This window comes from Dreissena polymorpha, chromosome 4, assembly GCF_020536995.1.
Source record: "Dreissena polymorpha isolate Duluth1 chromosome 4, UMN_Dpol_1.0, whole genome shotgun sequence".
NCBI lineage: Eukaryota > Metazoa > Mollusca > Bivalvia > Myida > Dreissenidae > Dreissena > Dreissena polymorpha.
This window is the reverse complement of record NC_068358.1, coordinates 5,484,907-5,511,618: the sequence shown is the minus strand read 5'-3', so window position 1 is coordinate 5,511,618 and position 26,712 is coordinate 5,484,907. Positions and strand designations below refer to the sequence as shown.

Genomic DNA, 26,712 nt, shown 5'->3' with positions numbered 1-26,712 from the left:
ATGTTTCAAAATCTGCGTTTAGGTTTCGAAAAATGCTCATAACTTATATCAAAGCGTTTGTCGGGGGCATATGTCATCTTATGGAGACAGCTCTTGTTGTTTTAGAAACGAACATTGGTTAGCTTCACATTACTTTCTGCTATGTTAACGACTCTGTTGTGTAAAAATGACATTATGGTTTATTTTTGTTGGAGTGACGCTGAACTGTTGATACACAAACATCAAAGAGCATGTTGTTTTATACAAATTATGCTAATTGCTTACAGTGCATGATTAAGGCAAAATGATTGAATTAAAGGTAACATGTTAATCAATCGACAACTGTTTGACATCTGTATATGTGTCTTGTTCTGATAAAACTGGGCATAATGCATGTGCGTAAAGTTTCGTCCCAGATTAGCCTGTGAAGTCCGCACAGGTTAATCAGGGACGACACTTTCCGTCTAAACTTGATTTTCGGTAAGGCGGGACTTCCTTGAAACTAAAAATACCATAAAAGCGGAAAGTGTCGTCCCTGATTAGCCTGTGCGGACTGCACAGGCTAATCTGGGACGACACTTTACGCAAATGAATTAAGCCCAGTTTTCTCAGAACAAGACATATATAAAGAAACATATTTGAGAGTACGGTTTATATGATGTGCATACATGACACGAAACATTTAAACGAATCAACGTTCAAACTGTGCAAAATATAAGAAGTACGTAAAAGGAAATTGAAATTTTGATCAATTCAATATGAGTTTCACAGCTCTCATTTTTTCCACGAGACTTTAAAGTGCATCACGGTTTTGATTGATACGATCAATGTCTAGAGATGTGTATAGGCAATCAACGCACTTTCTTGTTTCAATTGTGAATTGGATTGTTTTACTTAACGTAAATATGTTTTTCCAAAAAATGATATTATATTGTCCCGCCGATTCGAATATTACAACGATGCTGACCCGTTTAATCTCTTACCATGCATGAATACACAGCCCGAAAAATGATATGAAGACCATTAATTGCGCGTGTTTGCATATTTAATGGGTTTCGGTACTCATGACTCTCACAATAAGCGCCATTTAAAGAACATAAATTGTTGTCATCTTATACGGGACTCTAATAGTTACTCAATATGTTAGTTTAAACCTATTTATTTTATCTCGATTGCATCGAAAGCCTAAGGCTTATTTGAAACGCTCTCGAGTCCGTTTCTTGGGACTAGAACTAGAACTTGGTGTGTTTTGGGGAGGGGGTTTCTCTCCCACAATGGGGATCGAACCCGTAAACTCCCGGTCGCTAGGCGGACACGTTATTCACTACGCCACGGCGACCCATTCAATATGTTGAGACAGAGACTTTATGCAGATTTAGCGCAGTACTGATTTCAATAACAAATTGCAACATAATGGGCATAAATATGAGTTTGCAAAAAGCAACTACATAAATGCCAAGATATGTGACACTGAACAACGTCGTGTTAATTTTATCAAAAAGTTAAGGATAGAATACAATTACAGCATCTTTCAAAAGCTATCGATCTTTTCCATGATCATTTGTAACAAAAAATCCTGTAATGTTTAAGATGTTTAAGTGAGCGTTTTCTCAAGTAGTTTTTTTATGAACTAAATAGTTTTTATTTGCAGGATGAGCTGAATCAAGTCATGACAACAAGTGTTTGGCTTCGTCAGGTAATGTATTTAAATGTATTGGTATTTAATAGCTAACGTGATAACAGTTTGTTGTTTGGATAACCATACTATATAGTGAATTTATGTCGAGAAGATGTATGTTAACACCGCACATAAAATATATTTTAGATTTATGCCACTTTTTCTAAATATTATCCGTGCTCTGAAAAAAGGGGTGCTATGCATGTGAGAACAATTTCGTCCCTTATTAGCCTGTGAAGTCCGCACGGGCTAATCAGGGAATAACACTTTCCGCATAAACTTTATTTTTTGATAAGAGACTTTCTTGAAACGTAACTATCAAAACAGTAGAAAGTGTCGTCCCTGATGAGCCGACGAAGACTGCACAGGCTCATCTGGGACGACACTTTACGCACATGCATTAAAACCCCTTCACAGAGCACGTCCCATATGTTAGGGACAACACGTTCCGCCTTAACTTGATTTTTACTAAGAGACTTTCTTTAGAAGTAAAATATCGTTACAGTGGAAAGTGTCGTCCCTGATGAGGCCTGTGCAGACTGCACATGCTCATTTGGGACTACACTTTGCGCACATGCATTAAACCCCGTCACAGCGCACGGCCCATTGGTAAAATTGCATTGTATGAGTTCTGGCTCACGTGTGCAACATATTGGTGTATCAGATAGAGCCGCGTTGTGTCGATCGTGTGTCGTACGTTGTATGTTTTATGTCGTGCGTTTTCTGTCATGTGTCGTACGTTTTCTGTCTTGTGTCGTACGTTTTCTGTCTTGTCGCGTACGTTGTCTGTCTTATGTCGCGCGTTGTCTTTTTTGTTTCGCAGCGTTGTTTGTCTTGTGTCGCACGTTGTCTGTCTTGTGTAAAGCGTTGTCTGTCTTGTGTCGTACGTTTTCTGTCTTTTGTCGTGCGTTGTTTGTCTTGTGTCGTACGCTGTCTGTCTTGTGTCGTATTTTATCTGTTTTGTGTTTTGATGTTGTCTTTCTTGTGTCGTTCGTTGTCTGTTTCGTGTCGTACGTTTTCTGTCATGTGTCGTATGTTGTCCGTTTTGTGTCGCACGTTGTTTGTCTGTCTTGTGTCGTACGTTGTCTGTCTTGTGTCGTATGTTGTCTGTCTTGTGTCGTACCTTGTTTGTTTTGTGTCGTACGTTGTATGCCTTGTTTTGTACGTTGTCTGTCTTGTGTCGTATGTTGTCTGTCTTGTGTCGTGCGTTGTATGCCTTATGCCGTACGTTGTCTGTCTTGTGTCGGACGTTGTCTGTCTTGTGTCGCGCGTTGTCTGACTTGTGTCGTACGTTGTCTGTCTTGTGTCGTACGTTGTATGCCTTGTGTCGTACGTTGTCTGTCTTGTGTCGCGCGTTTTCTGTCTTGTGTCGTTCGTTGTCTGTTTTGCGTCGTACGTTGTCTGTCTTGTGTCGAACGCTGTCTGTCTTGTGTCGTACGTTGTCTGTCTTGTGTCGTACGTTGTCTGTCTTGTGTCGTACGTTGTCTGTCTTGTGTCGTACGTTGTCTGTCTTGTGTCGTACGTTGTCTGTCTTGTGTCGTACGTTGTCTGCCTTGTGTCGTACGTTGTCTGTCTTGTGTCGTACGTTGTCTGTCTTGTGTAGTACGTTGTCTGTCTTGTGTCTTGCGTCACCGGCTTTGAAGATTTTGACTATTTGTTTTTAAAGTTGCTGAGATCGTTTCAGTCCGCTGCATATATAGCAGCTAAAAAAACGAGAGCGCCGATGGCGTTGAAAGCCTATTTGCAAGTTACAGCAAAGTTGCTGCTGAAGTAAATGTTAAGGGATCGGACAGTTGACTGAATGAACGAGAGCGTTGAAAGTCTGAGGTTGATATGGGTGGTCTATTTAAAAAAAATGCATTTTATTTATTAAAAGACATAAGTTTATAAAACCTATATTTTTCTTATTTGTCATTGATTGTAAATAATGATGGTAGTTTTAAAATTTAGATTTTGTGTTGTTTTTTTCTGAAAATGTGTATTAAGTAATAAAGCTTGTAAGAGAACAAGTAATGTTCAGTAACCTTTAGTTTCAGTACATTTTAAAGCAATTTAATATTGAATCAATTTATATTTTGTTAAAATTTTAAGTTTCAAAGAAAAAAATAATCATTTAAAATCTAACTATTAGCAGAGATTTAAACATCTGACCTGTATAACAACCCTATATGTATATTGCCATTGTCAGCATTTTAATTTCCTGCAAATGTTACCTCTTCCCATTTTTTCATTCTTCAGTGTTGTTTTAATGGGCCGTTTAACTTTGCAGAAGCATAGTTAAATAGCACAAGGTTATTAATCAAGGCATCATCAATTAACAGTTTTAAGAAGTTTAATGGCTCCTGCCTCTCCATTTCAACGTTCAACTTTGTACGACCTGTTAATGGGGGACTCCTATGTACACCCATTCTCTACATCAAATTGATTTTAAATCGGTCAATTCTTGCTCAAAGTAAATCATTTTAATTTCAATTAACACATCTCTATTACTTTCAAACTCTACTACATCAAATCCATAGAAAGGCAGGTCAGAATCCATGTCAGAATTATCAGAAAACATTCATGGTTCTCCGCAATTTTTCATACACATTTTTAAAGAATGAAAGTGCTTTTTGACCGACTTCCTGGTGAGCATATGTAAATTTCTATTAATAATTAACCAATGAAATTTTAGATATCCATAAACCAGGGCCGAATGAATTCAGTTATGTACAGATTTGACCTCTCCCAGAAGTAAACAAAGGAAATTGAAAGTAGTTGTGAGGTCACTATCAACAAGAACAGAATTGTTTTACGAACGAAATTTGTTTTAGATTCTAAGAACATTTTTCACGTAAAACGGTCTTAGAAAAATTCACTAAAAACGATGTAAGCAATATTCTTGGAAGAACATGTTAGAAAAAAGTTTCTAAATGAAAAATTGTAAGAATTAACAAATACTATATTAAATGTCTATTTCGTCTGGCCAAAATCTGGTAAGGCATCAAAACGGACAACCATTCTTCAGTAGTGATTTCGAAATGTGGTATTACAAAAGCCTATTTGCGTTGCAAATAGGCTAAAACCATTCTATGGAATCCGGATAGTGTCATCTATAATCTCACCCCTCTTTCATCAAGGGCGACACACGACACACGAAGCGATACACGATATTTTGCGCGACAGTCGCGGCGACGCACGATATTTTGCGCGACAGTCGCGGCGACGCACAATATTGTTCGCGTCAGTCGCGACGACGCACGATATATTAAACACGATATATCGCCCTTGTGTAGTTAGCCCAAAATGCTATATATCGTGTTAAATATATCGTGCGTCGCCGTCGTCCTTTTATAGGCGATATCTCTACATATTTACAGGCCGTTAAAGTTGCTTACGTCTAAACCATGTTCCACGGTTGTTACAGAGCTGGAATTGGCCTTTTTTTAAGCAAAGCATGCCTTTTTAAATAGTTATGAGTAATACTTGAACTAATTACCATTCCTAAAAAAGAAAAATACTCAAAATGGTAATATGTTTATGTACGAAATATATTATACATGTATTTTCTTTCATATTTTCTCACTTGCATCTATGAAATAGTGTGTTGAGTTTAATGCTGTGAATTAATAATTTACATTACTAAGTTATTTTTGGAAATGAACTGATTTATCATTTTCAAAATGCAGTAATAGTTATATATTTTAATGAAAACAATATCGGTACATCATTAATTAATACAATTAATTTACAAATTAAATGAATTTTTTTATTGGATTTTCCTGTTTAAAACAATTTTAAACGACTGGGATCATTAATTGCGAGATTGAAATCTAGCGCTTGACTTGTGTGTTACCCAGCTTAGTATCAACATTTGCCTCATAATCCGTGCCAAACCAAAATATAATGCAGTGCATATTATATTCAATATTCTGTTTAGTGTTTTATTATAATTGCGATACAACAACAATACAAGTGTAATATAATTTGAAATAAATAATTATACAATTATCTAAAATGTGCTTCGCTTCGATGAAATTGCTGTCAAGGTTTTGATAACATTTTGTCGTTTCGTCTGTGAACAATATATATACCGTTATCGTTCAAAGCACGTTTTGAACGAACGTATGGTATATCTACCTTACATACTTGACATTAATTAAAATGTATACGGAGGCGTAGTCGGACGTTATGTTCCGTCCGATGTAATTGGATAACTATGTATGGTTTAACATACAAAGTTCGGATGCAACAATGGCAATACTACAATGTCCGCTTCTAATTCAGTGTTCCTGCATTTAAATAAGTTTATTAAGTTTATATAACTTTATTAAGTTTATTTCAATTTTAGAGGCATGCAAGAACGTAGCATTTTAGACAACTGAATTCAGATTTAGAAATGTGTCGTACCATGAGATGTTTGCACGCATGGTATTACTTACATATGTAGCATCTTATAATGGCACCAAACTATTTAGTATATACCGGTAACCTGCAGGACTGGCGTGATCTAAGACTGCAGTGGGATCCAGAAGAATACGGAAAAATCACGGCCATTGAATTACCGTCGAAAAACATATGGCTTCCAGACATAGTCCTCTTCAACAAGTACGCCCTTTATTATACAATTTATGTTTAAGTCAAACGCATGCTTCAGTGTATGAACCTTTTAGCAGTTTTTTTATTTCTCAAAAATATGTTATGCTATATATGGTGTATTGAAATAAATATCATGCATACGTGATAATTATATTATGTATCTGTTTTATGAATTACTTAAAAAAATATTCACTCTTTAAGCTGTGTCATTATCTTTTGTTTCAGGTCTTATTTGTCGACAGAATGTAATTGAAGCAATTCTTTCATTTTAAATTCTTATTGAATACCATTTGTATATTGTCCTTGTGCAGAAAACAATATCCTAATGAGCATTTTCTTTACAAAAGGATATGGTAATGGCAATTATAGAGTGTACAATACAGTCACAGCAGCCGTATTAACCCTAACAGTAGCTTGCCAGTCATATCCTTGGAGGTTGATATATTTGATAGATAATTCACCCATTTACAACCATATATTTTTTATAAATCTTGTTAAAGAAAATTTTAGTTAACAAATATTCAATTATTGTTTTTTTTTATACATTTATGTTACACCGTTCTTAACATGTCTGATTTTCAGCGCTGATGGGGATTATGAAGTGACGTTGATGACAAAAGCAACAATCAACTACCAAGGCTTTGTGGTTTGGGACCCCCCATCCATTTACACCAGTTCGTGCACGATCGACGTAGAATTTTTCCCTTACGATGTACAAGTATGCTCAATGCGATTTGCATCCTGGACGTACACTATTGACCAGGTTGACCTTATTCATGAGTGTTCCACAAGCAAGCATGCACGAGAAGTCATTTTCAATGGTATTGATTTGAAAGACTTTTACGAATCTGGAGAGTGGGATATTTTAGAAGTGACTGCTGAAAAGAACGTTAACAAAAACATCGGTTATCCGGATATTACATTCAATGTAACAATGAGGCGAAAACCCTTGTTTCATACTGTAAATTTAATTATTCCTTCTGTGGCGATATCGTGCCTAACTATCATTGTATTTTACCTTCCATCTGATTGCGGCGAGAAGATTACTTTGTGCATCTCTATTTTGCTCTCACTGAATTTCTTTTTCTTACTTCTTTCGGAAACAATTCCACCAACGTCCATTGCTGTACCTCTAATTGGAAAGTATCTGCTCTTCACAATGATTCTCATAACTTTATCAATCATTGTTACGGTCTTCACATTTAATGTCCACTTCCGTTCGCCATTTACTCACACGATGTCGCCATGGGTAAAGAGAGTGTTTCTGAACATTCTACCCAAAATGCTTTTCATGCGCGGTCCAATTCTCGAGAATGAGAATGAAGCGCGAACAATAGTTCGCACGAGACATGGAGTAGAAGTACGAGACCAGTATGTCAACAGACGAGACTTTGAGTTCAGCAGACGAGACTTTGAGTTCAGCAGACGAGACTTTGAGTTCAGCAGACGAGACTTTGAGTGCGAAACCATGCGTCTTACCGCCGCTGATGAAGTGAAAGAGAAGGATACGGGTCTTTCCGTAGAGGCACAAGATGCTATTGACAGCATATGCTTCATAGCTGAGCACCTGAAGAAAGATGATTATGTGGCCTCCGTAAGTGTTTTACATTGATTTATCGTGCTCATATACAAGTAAACCAGTATATCGGGGTATTGTATTTGAGTCCGACAGCCAGATGACATCTTATGAGAGTTTTCTTTACGTCGATCATTTTCAGAACACAGTGCATTTGCTCATGTTTTCACTATTGTTTGTCTTGACCAGATCAAAGAAGATTGGAAATATGTTGCCATGGTGATGGACCGACTGTTTCTATGGATTTTCACAGTCGCGTGTGTGGTAGGAATCTTCGGCATTGTCTTACAGGCCCCGACCCTCTATGACAACAGACATCGTTTGACTCCAGTGGATAGCTCTTACCGATGCCTGTATCCAGTGGGACATAGCGAAGGTAAATCATAATACAGGATTTTATTACATACAATTACGATTGTCCAATATAAAATTATTATTTCGATTATTGAATGATACTAATGATTATTATTATTATGACGATTTTGACTATTATTTTAATTGTAATAACAATGATAATTATGATAATTATTATAATTTTTATTATTTTTGTTATTAAATTATTATTTTTATTATTATTATTATTATTATTATTATTATTATTATTATTATTATTATTATTGCAACTCAAGCCTTATCATATGGGCCTAAATCTATATTGATGCATAGAACCAGCTTGAAAATCTCAACTATTACATGCATCATAATTATAAGATGATAATTGAAAAACATAGCAGTCCTTTAATATATACACATACCCAGCTATGTTTTTCTCTTAATTAATCGCAGTTTGTTAACAAAAGTATTTTACAGCTCGAATACAATGTCTCGCTAAATTCAGTGATACATATACTTATACAAAACTCATAATGTTATAATTTAAATAATAAACACGACAATTTTACCGCTTTAAAGATTCCATGCATTATCCTCATTGAATTTGAAAAAAATACATGTATTAGAAACTTATATCTGAATAAAGTTATATTTGAAGCATAAGTTCGAATGACAATATCACTGTACAAAGCCAATCAGCAAAATACACACGTAGTACTAAAGGAAAGTTTATTGTAAAATTCCATGAAGCTTAGATTGAGCAACAAACCCTAATTTTATTTAGTATTTCGTCAAATTTAATTTGATTATCACCACGCTTTTAAAAGCGACGGTGACTGCGAGCATATGTGCGACGGTGACGGCGACGGAATTTTGATCTGACCCCTGGGTCAATAGTAATTGGTAAATAAATGGGTAAAATGGGTAAAAAAAATCATTTTACTAACAACATGCGACGCATATGATAATAACTGTTGACCCAGGGGTCAGATCAAAATTCCAAATAGTGCACCGTCGCACATATGCTCATAGCTACCATGTGTGTAAGTTTCAATGTTCAAGTTCTAATAGTGTAGGAGGAGATAGTGGAGAACCACGCCCGCCCAAAAAATAGTTTTAACATAACTTTCATTTATTGTGTACACAAATTTTTTCGTACCCAAATTTTTGTTTCGTTCCAAATTTGGTTCTTACCCAAATTTTTTTCATACCAAATGTTTTTCGTACCCATTTGTTTTTCGTTCCCATTTTTTTGTTTGTACCCAAATTTTTTGTCGTATCCAATTTTTTTCGTACCCAATTTTTTTTCGTACCCAAATTTGTTTCGTGCCCAAATTTTTTTCGAACCCAATTGTTTTTTTTCATATTTTTTGTACCCCCAATTTGTTTTTTGTACCCATTTTTTTTTCGTGCTCACATTTTTTTCCGTACCCATTTGTTTTCGTTCCCGAATTGTTTTCGTACCCAATTTTTTTCATTACCAATTTTTTTTTTCGTACCCAAATTTTTATGGCATATTTTTTCGTACCCAACATTTTCGTACGCACTTTTTTTTCGTACCCAACATTTTGTTTTAACATGACTTCTTCATTTATTCACCAATTGTCTTCAAATTAATACTGAACATCTCTTATGACAATGACTTATCTCGACCATCCATGTCCACATTGCCCACGCCGGGGCCTCACCAACATAGGCCTTGCCCATCCAAAATTGCCTTAAAATATAAAATATATGCGGCGTGGGGATACGCGTCGGCTTCTGTCGCGCCGCTTCTAGTTCAAATAGTTCGTGAAGACTTTGCAGCAATGATTATTTAGAAGGCGTAGAAACTCAAGTTTATGGATGAAGAGGCCTAGATAATCTTGGCGAACGATGGAATCCCTAAAACGAATGTTCCAGCACGATTCTAATTTAAGTAGGCTTAGAACAAATGTCTATACTTTTTACTGTTTTTGAATTCGTAATCAAGGAACAAGTTGCAACATATCGGTCTATAATTGAGTATGCAAATTGTTGATTTAATTTCCTCAAATAAATATATAATTATCGATGTACAATTTTGTATCAATAAACACAAATTGTATTTTCTCTGCTGCCAAGTTATTAAACTAAACAAGGATTTACTCATGTTGTTTAATCTGAACTAATTGCAAAAAACAACAACAAACAATTCAAAACTATTATAAGAAAAATACGATCTTTATTTCAATTTAAACGTACTTTGATAATGTACTTATGCAATTTCAATGAGAACTTTAGTATCCTATTCCGGATTTCTTTCAGCTTTGTCGATAGCTTTACAATGCTAATTAGGATCTACCTATACAGATAAATTTTACGACGATAGACAAATATAAGAATAATATTACAATATCTAATAATTAATTAAAAATACATTTGACGGAATATCGGATTAAGGAATTTGTGTTCATGAAACTGGTCAAAAGTTGATTTTAAAGACCTTTTTCCAATATATGATACATGTCACAAGCAGTGCGATTTAACACACAGTACATACATCACGATAAACATATAATACACTTAATGATTTGGTTTTCCAAAAAACTCTGTTTGATTATTTAATTATATATTGCCCATAATTCATTTCTGGTTATGCAATTTACATCGTTGAATTTATTGCAGGTTTATACACAGCAAGCAGATCAGAGAACACGATGTGTTTTACACCCAGACAGTAATAGGGTAGGACAACAAAAGAAGATAAGATCCCTCGCGCTTTGCGATGGAATCCAATATTGAAGTATAACGTTTGTTTTCCACAAAGTAATCACAATGCATGTTTTATTATCCGGAGGTTAACTTCATGTTCGTTGTTGAAATTTAGTGGTATATGTAAGCTCCTGAATAAACAAGATAAATTGGGCGTTTAATAGCTTAAAATAGATAATAACTAATCCTTACAATGTTAAAGATGAATTCAAATTATCGTATACTTTATAAAATAACAATTGCAAACGTCTAAAATACAGTTATTCATGTCGGTTGTATTCAGTTTTATATATTTGTGTTATTCTTGTGTTTCGTAAAGTCTGAACGCTTATTATAGTCGCATCCTAGTGCAAACTTGTCTCAGTCAAGTCAAGTCAATTGTAGTTTGAAAAGAAAGGCCTCAGGGCCAAATACATAGTTATACATTATAACTAACTATTGGATCATAACAGACTTGTGTCTAGGACATATTAATAAAAATACATACGGGTTGTTTTAATATAGCAATGTACATTATAAAGTTATTGGTCTTAACATAATTGTGGTTAGAACGTGTCTACATAGGAAAACACATACACAAACAACAACAAAAACAACACAGACAAAACATATGCAGTGTTAATATATCGAACGTATTTGATTTAGATATTGATAATTTTCAATAGATGATACAAATATATACATAACTTTTAAAAAATAGCTTCATCATTAGAGCTCATTAAGTTATACAACTCTAGCGGTGATTCGCCTGATTAATACCAGCTTTGAAAGTTAATTTTATCGTATTTTATTGTATTTGGTACATCCGAAGAAAGCATGGTATTCGCAATCCAGATTTCGAACTTCGTTTGTAGAACAATTATTACAGTATCTGTTCTCTTTTTGTACATGATCGCGTTTTCCCTGTTCGATTTGTAATTTGTGGTTTGAGGCTCGGAATTTCGAAAGCACAATCTTATATTTTGGTAACAATTGATAAGTACGTTTCTGTGTTAAGTACGCTTTTGTAATGTCTATAATGATGACATCGACTCGTGCTTAAAAGATGATCTAAATATGTTTTATCACCAACTTATCAAAGCATAACCAACTCCGACTGTGTACAACAAATTTATTATTTTCGAAGCTCAGCAGATTCGCGCAGCGTCATCTAGTGATTTTAACAATAAATAACAATTTCTCGGATAACGATGCGATTTCGTAAAAGGTTGCACCAATAACTAATACAATTAGTAAAATAATTTACATACAATTGATGTCTACCACATTCTCCCAACACAATACAACTATAAATATTTTTATTAAGCTTTATAATTTTTTTAAACAAAAAGTGATGTGAACAGTTTCGTTTGTTGTATGTACTCATATCCCCATATAGAGTGTAGGCAATAGTAGTAACAATGCTAATGGGAATGGTGTGTTAAGTGTTGATGTCGATATTCAACCACAATGAAATCGTTCTAAATACATTTAATGGTGCATAATAAATGTGGAACTACATGTAATTATCATGATGTAATTTATATAATTATTTAAGTTGTACTAAAGCATATACGATTCTAGATTAAATGCAGTTTTAACTCACATCAAGAGTTTAAAGTGCAATAAACGTAGACTTTTTTGCAATCTAATAGCATTATTATGTATGGCTTTCAAACATAAATTTGACACTCACCCAATTCGTGAATATTTATGAATACCTGATCATGTCATGAATCAGCTCCTGTAGTATGATAAGGTGCTATGGACACAATAATATCCCGCTGGAATACGGTTATCTTGCCATTACATTCTTGTACTATATGCACAAACTAAACAGACTCAGACTTTCGCATTCACTTTAGAGTTAATTAATTCTTATTGAGTTCACGAGTATCTGGTTAATGATGTTGCTCTGTAAATTGAGCCTTGCTCTGTGAAAAGGGGATTCAATGCATGTGCGTAAATTGTCGTCCCAGATTTGCCTGGGCAGTTCGCACAGGCTAATTATGGACGACACTTTCCGCCTCAACTAGATTTTTGCAAAGAAGAAACTTTTGGTAATCGAAAAATACCATACAAGCGGAAAGTGTTGTCCTGATAAGCCTGTGCGGATTGCACAGGCTAATCTGGAACGCAACTTTACGCACAGATTTAACCCACTTTTCACAGAACACGGCATAAGTGATTAAATATATCAAATACTAATAACCGTGTTTTATACGAATTACAGTTCCGATGGTCATTTCGAAGGCAGTTATTAACAAAAGTCACTCCTCTTTACACAAGACGTGTTACATTGGAACCGCTTTTTATGTATAGAAGCCCAAACATCAGGAATGTCGAATTCGTTAATTTCGATACTGTTCTTTGACCTTTGGATCGTTGACCAACTATGAGTTTGAGGTTGACTTGAACACAGGTGCGCCATTAACTCGGAGTCGACCATTGCTATTGAGAATGATATAGACTTCCGTGAGCTGTGCCAGAAAATGGAATGGGACATTTTATATGTGACGGCTTAGATACTTAACACTTCAGTTGCTGCACTGAACCTTGTTTGGCCATACAATTCAATGGAATATTAAAGCCTCTATAACGCTCAAAATCAACAAACATTTCGTAAAATAAAGTTAACACCTAAACAATCAGTGTTCCTTATAGCAATAGCCACAATTTCAACGCTTAATGTGGTATGATTACATACTATTTAACAGCTGTGGTTATTCATTGTTAGCCGTACTTTTTTACCTTCATTCCGATAGTGAAGAGAATACTACACTCTGTAAATCAGTGCTTCTCTCCCTTTTTGCGTTTTTCGTACTCCTAAATGAGATCATTCCGTCGACATCAATCGCCACTGGCAAAATGGAAAATAGATATTCACTGTCCAGCAGGACTTTTTTTCTTGATAATCGTAACCGTATAGAATTTTGACCATCCACTTACGTTCACCAAAGACTTAAAACATGTCAAGATGGAGAAGACACATGTTTCTTTTCATTTTCTATGGATGCTTACTATGCGACGCCCTCTAATGCGCAAGCAATACCATCGGAAGAGAAGATATTCGACAAATTCATCATGTAATCGAGCCAGTACAAGTTGATGATGGGTACATTGCCGGGCCGAGCTCCTATACGACCTTTCGGCGTGGAGACGTAACGTAAACCGCGGGTGCATAGGAATGGCTCTGCCATTCTAACAAAGATACACATAGCGTTCTGTTTCTCAAAATGAACTATGAACATTCCACGTAAAACTACAGTATTTCAAAAACTTAAGAAAGATGAATGAATTTGAATTCATGTACATGAAAATACACCTTACCAAATTATAATCTAAAAGTAGATTGAAACGTTGTGGAGAACGTTAACAATCACCCGTAAAACGTTTTTATACCGCATCATTATGACTGTATATATGTGATTATCAACAAAATTTCCATCAATGTATGTGTACTATTAAATATCCTATTTATGATGACAATTAAACAAGGTGATGTTGCAATAAACTTGACGATATCAGTTTAACAGTTAGAACAGAATTCTGTGTAGTATAATTCATGAAAACATGCTTATTACATGAAGTACAAATAACAGTTACAATGGCATTATAAATTGTGATTCAAATGATGTTTCTTAATATGCAAATCTTTATGTAACACAGGAACGTTTAGTGTTTGTACTTAGCGATTTGTTTCAACAGTGGTTAACATGGTTATTTGAACACAATGCTTTCTGACAATCGAAAAAAAAGCAAAACAACTTTTTATTTGTACGTTTACAAAATTGAGCCAGAGCACGTAACTCAAAAATATGGTCTATCGTCGAATGGTCATTTTTAAAACAAGCCTTATTTTCATTGAATAAATACTTTTCTTCTGAGTCTTTTCTTTTACACACCTGTAAAATAATTTACCTAAGCAACGTAGTAGCGTTATTGGTCTGTAGTTTTGGGGATCTTCAGCATCTTCTTTGTTTTTATTAATTGGCACTATTCGTCACATAAGACATTATTCAGGAATAAATCCGCTAACAAATAACGTATTAATAATTATTGGTCATACGTTTATCTCAAGAGGATTTCAACTTTATAATGATGACGTTTTAGGACATACACATTTACTTCCTCGTTTTCGAGACTGCTAACGTTGGATTCTTTAAATACTCATGACATAGTACCACGTTTACGGTGTGTTGCTTTTTTTCTAGTTTAGTTTGGAATAAAGTGGTGATTGCAATATATAAAATGTGCTTCATTAAGATCATGTCAATGCGTAACCGTTAAAAATCATTTACCTTAATGAAAACTACTCACTTAAATAACACCCAAAGTATATATGAACAATTGTTTTTAAACAACACATATTGATTATCGTAGTTTGAAACATGTAATGAGCGGCTTATACACTATTGTTAACCATGTATCTTATTGAAAAGCGCGATGAAAAGGTAACATAACCTCTAAGTGCAACAGTAGGCCTACTGCGTTTTTTTGCAAATGTTTTTTTCTTCTTAACATAATCTTACTTTCAAATGAAGCAAAAAACAAGGAGCCTGTATACACACATCTAGCTGATAATTATCATGTTTGTCTACACCTCATTAACGATTGATATGTCTCAAACCCGCCCGGGGATACCTGTCATGGTGTATCGGTGTTATCTAACTCAGAGGTTGAGACGACACGTTCTTGGGTAAAGAAAACAATGATAGGGAGATATAGAATATCAGGTTGTGCCTTGGCTTTACTGGTTAATTGTGTGTGTTTGTGTATGTAACATACGGTGGGTGCCATGAACAGCCTGATAAGACGCACCCGTTTTTTCAGTCGTTGATAATACACTTGATTTCACTGCATCGTAATCCTTTAGAAAGCGGGATCGGAGGCCTAAACACATTGCGAAGTTACATTCCGAAGTCAAATGGAAAGTTTTATTCGCTTACATCCAAAGAGGCCATTTAACCTTTTGCATGCTGGGAAATTTGTCGTCTGCTAAAATGTCGTCTGCTGAATTTCTAAAATTAGCATTTTCTTTGATTTTTTTCGAAGAATACTATCAGAATAGCAAACAGTTTGGATCCTGATGAGACGCAACGGTTCTGTGGCGTCTCATCTGGATCCAAACTGTTTGCAAAGGCCTTTAAAATTCGGTTCCAGCGCTGGGAGGGTTAAAATCTCAGGTTAGGTTTTACAATCGCTTGGTGTGGTTTGGTTGAAACAAACGCCCGTTTCCCCCCCAAAAAATAATCTAACCCAAATGTCACGTAGTCTGAACATGAATATATGTACATTAACCCATTTATGCCAGGTGGACTATTCCATCCTTCTAAATTGGATCAATTTATTTCCAAAATTAGGGATTTTTATGTATTAATGTCCATATTTAGAATATTTCCTACAGAAATTCTTTTAAGCACACATTACAGACCCAGATGAGACGCCGCATCATGCGGCGTCTCATCTGGGTCTACGCTGTTTGCCAAGGCCTTTTTTCTAGACGCTAGGCATAAATGGGTTAAGTGTATCCGTAATAAACGTTCGCGTTTTTGTTTGATGACAGCTGATGTCAGCATTAGTAGTAGATTTTATTCGAGTCTATAGTTATTTCTATGTTATAGGTATAGTAATATAACTCTGGGGTTCTTTGGGGTATTATAACTCACATAAGAGGACAATATAACGCAATACGGTTCTGTTTTCTCGTATTAATGTATTCATGTAAATACATAGGTCACAAATAAGTGATCAGGATGTTGTAACTCTAGGCTGTGTCCCATCCAATTGGTTTAAGTTCTACCCTCCAAGCTCACGTGACTGCAGCCAGTGGATATCCTGATTTAATACTGATCCAATTAATGAAGAAAATGTCTGCCTTTCTTTTCCAAATTCCCACCAAAAGTGAACAAGTCAACCAGAAAACCACACCCAATAGTGATAAAACTGACCACAAGAAATGAGGTTACAAATTATTAAAAAGGGTTTAAAACCACTCGGGTACAGTAAGTGATTATGAAACGCTTGCTGTTTAATGAGTGAGTAACTTATACCGGTAAAAGACATGAGATTAAAAAAAACATTATAACTGAAAAACTATGTATCGCACAACTGTCTGTTGCAAATATGAAACAGTATATTTCCCTCTCGAAAAATAATTCTTACATAAAACTGATTATAATCGTATGAATATTTGTGTCTGTTCCCAATGTTATTATATATAGAGAGTATTGATTATTCGTCAAACAGTTAATGTAAAATTTTGATTTCATTACATAATGAAAGCAATTAATTCACTGAACTGTCGCATGTTCGTTATTTTATAGGCATATACTTTTACGTGATACTTTTACATCAGAACACGTCTTAAATACAATTACTAGTAGGTCCCTATTTTACTCTCTATCGTTTATAATGTGAAATCAGTGTTCATTCTTTATTATACGTCATTTTTGGTGCTTAAAAATTGAAACTGTTAAAAAATAAATTTATAATTAGCCCAGAAATCATGTCTCAAACGAAGTATTTATCACATTCAAAAATCTTTACAAAGCCATTGGTAAATACATATCATGAACGATCTACAACATTTAATGAATACCTTCCTATTGATAACTACGATATTGATCAAATATTACTCGTGTGAGAAGCACTTTTTAATTATCTAAACAATAGTGTGTAAATACAAGACCTTTCCAAAAGTTGAAGTGCCATTTTCCATCTAAAGTAAATGCTTACATATTGAGAAAAGAAATTATAATACTTGATAGGTATTCTTTACTTTTAAATATCATTTTTTATAGACACATATATAAAGGAAATGTTATAATGCCCTCGAAATATAATAAACGTTGATCGTCCCCTTTGTTAAACGTTTTAAACATTTATTAAAATGTAATTCGAGTATGTACCCCCTTCATTGATAATACACAAAGCATAATCTGTTTAACATTTCACCGGTTGACCTGATCATTTAATGTCTGCGTTAATCTAGAAGGTTCTCACGGTATACCATTGTATTGAGCTCCATACATCTAAACAAGAATAATTTGACAAGGGCAATCATCTTTTTATGTGTTATTAATGCATATCTATTTGAGCGCTAAACCTATCCCAGTTAATGGCAGATTGGCAGTTATGCGACGTGTGATTTGCGCGTCTAACATGGTGGTTACCCAACCATTCCAACGATTTCGATGACAAAGACGGATGGCGATTCGTGAATATCGATGCAATTACTTGTAGAAGATCGGCAGATAGAAATCAAGTAGCACGATATGGATCAAATTATCACTATCAGTCATTGTTGTATACAATCCAGGGAGGAGATTGAATCGCAATTATTGATTTACGTCAAAAAAGTATCCGAGATCAATGTTGTATTTCGCCGAGTTCCCTAATTGTTTGTTTAATACGATTAATGTTTTTGTTAGTTGTATAGTGCGATTATTTATCTTAATTGTTAAAGGACTTTCAATGGCTCGCAATAAGTGTTCTTCTTAATTACATATCGATGCACTCATTACTATTTCGAGGATAGACAACAATAAGTTTTTGTCTTATTTAGGTGTGCATTGTGAGAGAAGTGTGCTCCGAAGACGTGCTCCGAAGACGTGCTCCGAAGACGTTCTAATACTGTAAAGTTTGTAAACAGGTATCTCGACTTTGATCGATCTAAATGCGTGCGGTAGCAAATATCATCAGCTGTTACTGCCGGTGTGTTAGTGCAACAGACTGTAATATATGTAGTACAACATAAATAACGATCTGCGTTTTGAACTGTGTGAGAAAGCGATAGTTTTCTGTTAAGTGGAAGAATCCAATATTGAGAACACGGTGGAAAAACAGTATGTTTATTATAGCGACAATGAAATTTCAACCTAGTGTTAAAATAAAATTACAGTTACACTTTTTTGTAAGTGAAATTTAATATAAATAACTGATAATTTTATAGAAAAACAAATCTGTTTGCATAATAAAACATTCACTATCATATATATACATAACTGCTGTACAGACGCGATGAAATAAAATTGCAAAAAAAAACTCACGCGTCAAAACACAACTATCTGAACTGACTGCAATTGAAATCCCTATGAGATAAGGGCAACTTTGGGTCGTGAATAGAAGGAGCGTTCAGAAAGATTGCAATCGAACCAACGGCACAGGCTGACGTGAAGATCATAAGAAATAGCCGATCCAGCACCATGGCAATATAGTTCCAGTCAAGCATTTCCTGCAATAGATCGCAATCGAAGTGTTAAGCTGTGACTAAATAACATACATTAAACAATATCATTTCATCATAATTTCCCCATAGGTTTATCATTTCATACATTTATGAAAACAAAACAAATTCATGAACAAACACATAAAACGTCTTCCTTTAAAAAAATTACTTTTGACTAAAAATCCTGGGTCATTATTGTTATAATCCAAATAATGTCGTTTATTGATTACCTTCTTTACGTCATCTGTTTTCTTGAGATGATCTGCGATAAGTCTCACAGCTTTAAGAGAAGCCTTAATATTCTCTGGATATATTGTGAGTGATGATTTAGGACCTGGAACGACGATTTTTCTTTCGGGTGTGGAAGGTCGTAAATTATTGGTCATCTTTTCTTTTTCTTTCTTTTTCTCTTTACTTTCTTTGATTATTTCATCCATCAGGTCGGATATGTTTTTATCTTGATGATTTGGTCTTTTCATGCACAGAACTTGAGGAAGAATTTCCGTAAACACCCGTTGTTGCCAAACTGTTATCTTGTGAGTCGATGGCGATCGGAAGTATATGCTCAAGGTAGTGACAGTAAGAACTATTGACAACGTCACAACGATCATTGTGAACAGAAGGTATTTTCCTAGCAACGGTATCACCAAGGAGGTTGGCGGGTTCATGTCAGACAGCAAAAGGAAAAACACAGTCAACGTTAGAAAGATTGATATAGACAATGTTATTTTTTCCCCAGATTCATATGGCAAGTAAAATACTAGAACAGTCAGCAAAGAAATAGCCATTATAGGCATTATAAGATTTATTGTATAAAATAAGGTCTTTCGTCGTAGTGTTATGTAGAAGGTTATATCTGGATATGGAGCATCGGGACAACAAGGGTATAACTTGACGTTTCTCTTGGCAGTGACATTTATTAAGTTCCATTCCACGTGTTGGCTATATTCGCATAGGTCAACTCCCAGTGAAATAAACGTTTGATTATTTTCTAAACTCACACCTCTGTCTTTTTCCGCAATGTGTCGTAGATCAATCTGAAAGGCGGTATAATTTATTTGTTAATGCCTAAATAATGACTATTTCGATCATTGAATGTCATAAACGTTATGCTTTTATATGTATATGTCTCATTATAAGTATATGTTAAGTTAACATCTGTATATCATACGATGTCATTGGGCTGAGATTTAGCCAACATCGTCAACAATTTGAATAATAATCTTGGCATTAATGGTTCTAAGTTGCAAAATTTGTTTTATACCTCATTAAATACACAGGTCAACAAATCAGTTATTCAGCCTAACAAAACTGAATATAATAAATGCCGACAAACACGCTTACTTCTTTGCCATTGAAAGTCCAGGAGCTAAATTTCATGAAGCATTCCTGCTCGTCAAATGGGAAATACTCGACGTTTATCGGGCAGTAACTTTTGTAAATCGCTGGGGGCTCCCAAATCACAAGTCCGGTGTATCTGACGTAGGCTTTGTTCAAAAGGGTCACGGCAAAATCTCCATCTGCACTGTTAAAATAAAACATGAATGTCATTCTTTATTACAATGTTCCAGTGAAGAACTATAGTAGAGTGCAAAAACTCAATTCAATACTTGACCAACTTGAATACAACGTGGTCATCTTTAAGATCACTTACTTTGCCTCCAATAAAATCACACATGCGTACGTACTTGTTATACAGAACAATGTCGGGGCGCCATATGTCTTCAATAGGGAAATACGTGGATGTAACGTTCCCGAAATCCGTAGGATCCCATCTTATCCGCTTGTCTATCCATTCCTTTGAACATAAATCCCAAAGCATGTGTGCACTAAGCTATGTTTTCAAATAAACGTACGCTATAATTAATGTTAAGTCATTTTTATTAACTCAGAAAATACAAAACATTCACAAATTTGATTTTAAAGAGGCTACATAATATAAAGAGCAGTAAGTTATATACACAGCGTTGTTAACTTACATGTCTTAACCACACATTAGTTGTTATTATCTGATTTCTTTCCGACTGAAAATATAAAGTTAAAATACAGTAAAGGTAGAGTGAAGTAGAGTCATATCTTTAATCTTGAACGTTCTAAAGACATATAGAACATTCTAAAATACAAGCTGTGCAGCATTGCTAATAAGAAAACCATGTTCTGTCAATCAAATTGCAATCAACAGACATCATAATTACTCAAACACATTGTATGGACTATACCTCTGGCATTATTCCATGAAGATGAATGGCTGAGAATGTGCGGTTATATAGTTTGCAAACATCGAGGAATATTTGAACATATGCAAAGAAGAACATAAACAGTAAAATTCCCTAGTGGAAAGGAACCCTGTTTATGAATCAACGACACTCATGCATATTTAATTAAGCTATTTCAAATAAATAAACTGTTTGATCTTCAGTTATATAATCGTAAGGAATACTTCAGTTTTAATACGAAATGGAACGTCACATTACATGTCTATGAAAATTATCTACCGATCTGTTTTAGTGCAATGGTCCTTATGGTTTTCTGAAAAAAAATCACGGTTAAAAACAAAATGAATCGGCTAGATGAAAATGTTTGTCTCTTTCGATGAAAGTGCATGATAGTACCATAAATGGGTTTTACAAGGTATGGGTAGAGATGAGGTAATAGAACATGGCTTTATTTGCACATACCACATCGATAATCTGTGACAGTCGCATACCAAGCTTCACAGTTAGCACGTCAGGCTCTCCTGGTGGTCTGCACAGCTTGCTATAGCGTCTTTCCTGTGGGATAATATATGAGCCGTGATGCATGTGCGTAAAGTGTCGTCCAAAAATGTGCGGACTTCACAGGCTTATCAGATACGACACTTTCTGCTTAAACTGGATTTTTGCTAAGAAGAGACTTTCTTTAAACAAACAAAAATCATAAAAGCGGCAAGTGTCGTCCCTGATTAGCCTGTGCGGACTGCAAAGGCTACTCTGGAACAACACTTAACGCACACGCATTAAACCCCCTTTTCACAGAGCAAGGACCATATTGATGTTACGCTATCAACACTAACAACACACGCCAACGACCACTAAACGTTAAACATGTATCCAATAGAGGAATTATGAAACTTTAGAATCATATCAAAACATGAATCATGTTTATATTCGATCATCTTCAAATTCAGGCTAGTAACCAATTGCTTATATAATTAAAGATAATAATTGCAACATTATGCTCAACATAGCACACGGGAAAGGTCACCGTATTGCGATAGTCAACGCAAGACAGGGGAGTTTCCACACGTATTAATGGTAAATCGTAATGATTTGAATATAACATATTATTACCTTTGCAAATTGTGTTAAAATCAGATGTAACTCTTAAATTGTCACAAACTAAATATAAAAAGTAACAAATGTCCAGTTTTCACTCAACATTCACTAAATTACGTTTAACATAATGTAAAAAGCCTCAATTTGTTATTGTTTTGTCATCATTTGAAACTGTTGTCTATGCAAATATAATACTGGATTTTAAATTATGCCAAAACTCTGTACAATAAACATGTAAATACTTTCATGTTATCATCACAAAAGCCTTTAATGACCCTACCTTTATGAGATGATGGTGTAGGCGCTGCTCATCCGATATGTAGGGCTGTCGACCGTTAACACCAACTCCGAAGGCAACCAGGAGCGAAGACACAAATAAAAAATATTGCCAGTGCCTTAAGTCCGCCATGTTTAAGAAGCTAGTCTATACCTGCATTTACTTTCATAAAAAGCTGAACCTCAAATGCCAAGACACAACTAAGCAACAAAATGCATGATGTGACTTCACTTCACTGTTCTAACTAGTAACTATATACCTCAACGGCGCTTTATGCCGAATTTTAAAAGAGTACCGCTTGTCTGTCTATCCGAGCCACCGCTTTCTTTCTACTGCTGATACAGGTTTACAGTAGGAAACTAACGTATGGATAGGTTTTGTAATATGCAAACACAAAGCAGTATATTCCCACCAATACGCCATAGAGATCGTTAATAACAGTCAGACGCATACCTGAATGGCAACATGTTGCTATATACCTCTAGTTATGTTTCACTATTAACCCATTTATGCCTAGCGTCTAGAAAATTGGCAAACAGCGTAGACCCAGATGAGACGCCGCATGATGCGGCGTCTCATCAGGGTCTGCGCTGTTTGCATAAAGGAATTTCTGTAGGAAATATTTTAAATATAGAAATACATATACTAGACATCCCTAATTTTGGAAATACATTGATCCTATTTAGAATGATGGGAGAGTCCACTCGGCATAAATGGGTTAATAATTCGGAATGAGATACAAGCAGTATGTTATGTTAAAATATATCGATAATATTACACATATTATTTAGCAGCATAAGCAATTGATGTACATAAATATCTATAAGATATGGTATTAAAACAATGACGTTTAAAGAAATCCATTTTATTTCAATTAATTTAATTTAAACGTGGTGGTACCTTATTCGCTTAAAAAATTATAAAAGTTAATTAACATATGCTTTCAGCTTTTTCTGTGCAGAGTAAATGGGCAGTTTAATCCTATTATACTAAGATTTCATGATGAAAGGGAAGCGTACAGGCAAACACATAAGTTGCAGTTATCGTACAATTACGTGTACTTATTGATCATATAGACCTTTCGTATAGGTTGAACGTGTCTTGTCTATGATACTTCCTTATGCACTGTAAGATATTCTTGTTATTGTCTTGAATGCTGTACACATAATTTTTATTAAGGCAGTTGTCCTCATGTAAATATAACATGCGACCTGTAAATTTCACATCACATACTGTGGTCCGATGCACACTACACTTTATACTATTTATGATTTTTATAACATAAGGCTCCAGTGTTCAATCCAGCTTTTCACAAAAAGGGACCCTTCGGGCCCACATACTTTGTTGGAGGGGGCCCTTGGTCAAAGTTGGGGGTCATTAGCAGACAAATCAAAAATACATATATAAAACTGACACGAAACACATGATATGGTGTTACTGATTACCTTGAAATGAACATTTCTACACTTGCTCCCCTGACACTGAGAAAGTCACTTGCTTATGCTACTGAAAGCCCTCCTGTCTTTTGACCCCCTCCATACTCCAACAGCCCTCTCATAGTCAAAGTCAGCAACTGTAGCCTTGTTCATGGCTATTCTCATTAATGTATTCAGTCTATCTGCCGACATCCTGTTCCTATCAGAGGTTTTGATGTCGTTTTGAGTTGTAAAAACCTCTCTCACAGTCTGCTGTTTGTAGAGGAACAATGAGGGCCAACTCAGCCACTTTAAACATATTTGGAACTAAGTCCTTGTGGTGGGTGTGGAGTATTTTCCAAAGAGTGTAGATATTGTCTGTGGGATACTTCTGCTGAATCACCAGGTGCTTAAGTATCTGCCACTCCATTTTCACCTCTGCCTATTCAACATAGGGTACACACTGAGACACCTGTTGACCATATTTCTCACACAAAATCTGAATTTCTTCCTTGCCATGAGCAAGTAGTTTGTCTTTTTCTACAAAGGTAATGCCTCTCATGCCAAGATTTGCCTATGCCCTTATGACTGATGTGTCATGTTCAGAAAACCTCATGTGTAGTTGAGATATCACCTGCTGGATAAATTCTGCTCTGATGGACTTGAAGTGTGTCGCCTTGTTCTTGGTCATAGAAATTCTGTGGTTCTTGATTTCCAAGTGATTCTCAGTATTTGCAGAATTTAACATGGTCATGTAGGGGCCATCATTTTCAGTCAAGTATTCCAGCTGTGATATTGTGGACTGTATTAGAGGTTGCACCACTGCGATGTCTATGTTCTTCTTCTGGAAGGAGAGACTGAGTTTTGTCAGAATTGGCATAATGTCCATCAATAAGTAAGTGACAGCAACAAACTCAAACTGTGTCAGCTGGGAATGTATTCCCTTTGCTGCTCCACCACTTTCTGACTGCTTTTCCGGCTCAAAGTAGGTTACACGTGATCCCCAGGTATGGAAAACAGCTTCCAAGGCACTGTAAAAGGCAAACCATCTCACTGCGTGAATCTCTTTTATTTTCAATTTCTTCTGGGCTTGTGAGCCATGCAATGAATGTTCACTAGGAAGGGCTGATCTCTAGAAAGCCGTGCACTCACTCCAGATATCCGGCCTGTCATCACCGATGCCCCATCGGATCCCAAAAACATAATCTTTTTAACATCTATACCCTTGTCACTAGCAGTAGCTTTCAAATGTGTGTAAATAGTCTCAGCATCACCCTTTTCAATTGTAACACAAGAAAATACGTCTATGGCTCAAAGGAACTATCTTTTGGAATTAATCTCACATAGACTACAAGCTTTTTCTGGACTGAAAAATCATCACTTTCATCACACATCAGGGATACAACATTGGCAGATGCTATCTTTTGCTTTTAATCAGTCTCAATTACCTGACAAATGGCATCTTGAAAATCTTCAGCAGCCCGACCCGACTGGTAAGTGGCATTTTCTCCTGAATACAAAGACTCAATATCAGGACAGCCTTGCAACTTGAGTAGGTCTAGAAATGAGCTGTACTTTACAGTAGCGATTTGCTCTTTGCATAACCAATAAACAGTTCTCATTGCACAAATAACAGAGTTTTTCTTTTTGTCATACAATGAATTCACGGCGGCTTTCATACGAGACTGCTCCTTTTTATCAGTCAACGTATTCACGCGATCAGCCGATGCCATGTGACGGTCCAGTGTTGACGTTCGGAAATTTGAACACCCCGAGACAAATGGATTTAATTTCCCCGTGGATACACACAAAGTGCATTTCATGTGGTTTTCTTTTTCATCGTAAGATAGCAACAATTTAAAGCGCTCGTACGTAAGCCATATCCGCTGAAAACCTCTCTTTTTATCACTATTAGTTGAAGTTTCCGGGGCAGTTTTCAATTCATTTGAGGATTGAGGACTATTATCATTGTTAGGCGGGGGCTCATCTAGGGTCTTCGGCTTTTTGGTCGCCGCTGTCGGCGCAAAATACTCCGAAATTCTCTTCATTTTCTTGTTTATTGACGCGGAAACATGTGATGCGCGTACCGGATGTAACATACCATAGTAACCGACGGGTTATTGATCGATTAGGTTAAGCGCAATGAACACTAGCAGTTTACTACACCTACGTCGGGTAGCAGTCTGCAAGGTACTCGCTAAATGAGCGGAAATGAACAAAATAAGCAGAAACAAAGAATTTGACGGAGTTGGATTTTCGGCCGCGAGTGCGCCCGGCGGGCCCGGAAACGTCTCAGATTTGCGCCCTAGCCGAGCCAAAGCGGCACAGGGCGCAAGGGCGCACCTCTAGATTGAACACTGCAGGCTCTAGACAATGACTACCATTTTTTAACTTCCTCTTTAGGAAAATGTAAACAAATGTATGTCTTGATGTATGACAATAATCGTTGTGCGGATATGGCATGCCATCGTTTTAATTTTTGCCGTTGCAAGGTAACTAATTCTTATTCGCAGTATCACAATGGCTTTTGGTTTCGTTTCGGCTGGAACGACCGCTTCACAACAGGTTAAATGTCAACTTGATTGATAAAAAACGTTGTATCTATACAGCAACTCATGAA

The 26,712-nt window shown here is 35.7% G+C and overlaps 2 protein-coding genes across 2 annotated transcripts in view; one reads left to right on the top strand and one right to left on the bottom strand.

Moving 5' to 3' along the window:
- LOC127877016 (uncharacterized) overlaps window positions 1–13,381 on the top strand; it is a 35,990-nt gene extending 22,609 nt beyond the window's left edge. The window contains 6 exon segments of the mRNA XM_052422597.1: window positions 1,631–1,675; window positions 6,135–6,244; window positions 6,818–7,829; window positions 8,001–8,187; window positions 10,791–10,842; window positions 13,279–13,381. Coding sequence (XP_052278557.1) covers window positions 1,631–1,675; window positions 6,135–6,244; window positions 6,818–7,829; window positions 8,001–8,187; window positions 10,791–10,842; window positions 13,279–13,381 — 1,509 coding nt within the window.
- Window positions 13,382–18,696: 5,315 nt separating this feature from the next.
- LOC127876386 (acetylcholine receptor subunit alpha-like 1) lies at window positions 18,697–23,044 on the bottom strand. Its single transcript, XM_052421572.1, has 7 exons — window positions 22,681–23,044; window positions 21,765–21,857; window positions 21,066–21,110; window positions 20,775–20,884; window positions 20,431–20,611; window positions 19,317–20,123; window positions 18,697–19,092 (listed from the first exon to the last, which is right to left on the bottom strand). Exons 1-7 carry the CDS (start codon window positions 22,807–22,809, stop codon window positions 18,922–18,924), a joined length of 1,536 nt encoding a protein of 511 aa, XP_052277532.1. The 5' UTR covers window positions 22,810–23,044; the 3' UTR covers window positions 18,697–18,921.
- Between the last annotated feature and the right edge of the window lie 3,668 nt (window positions 23,045–26,712).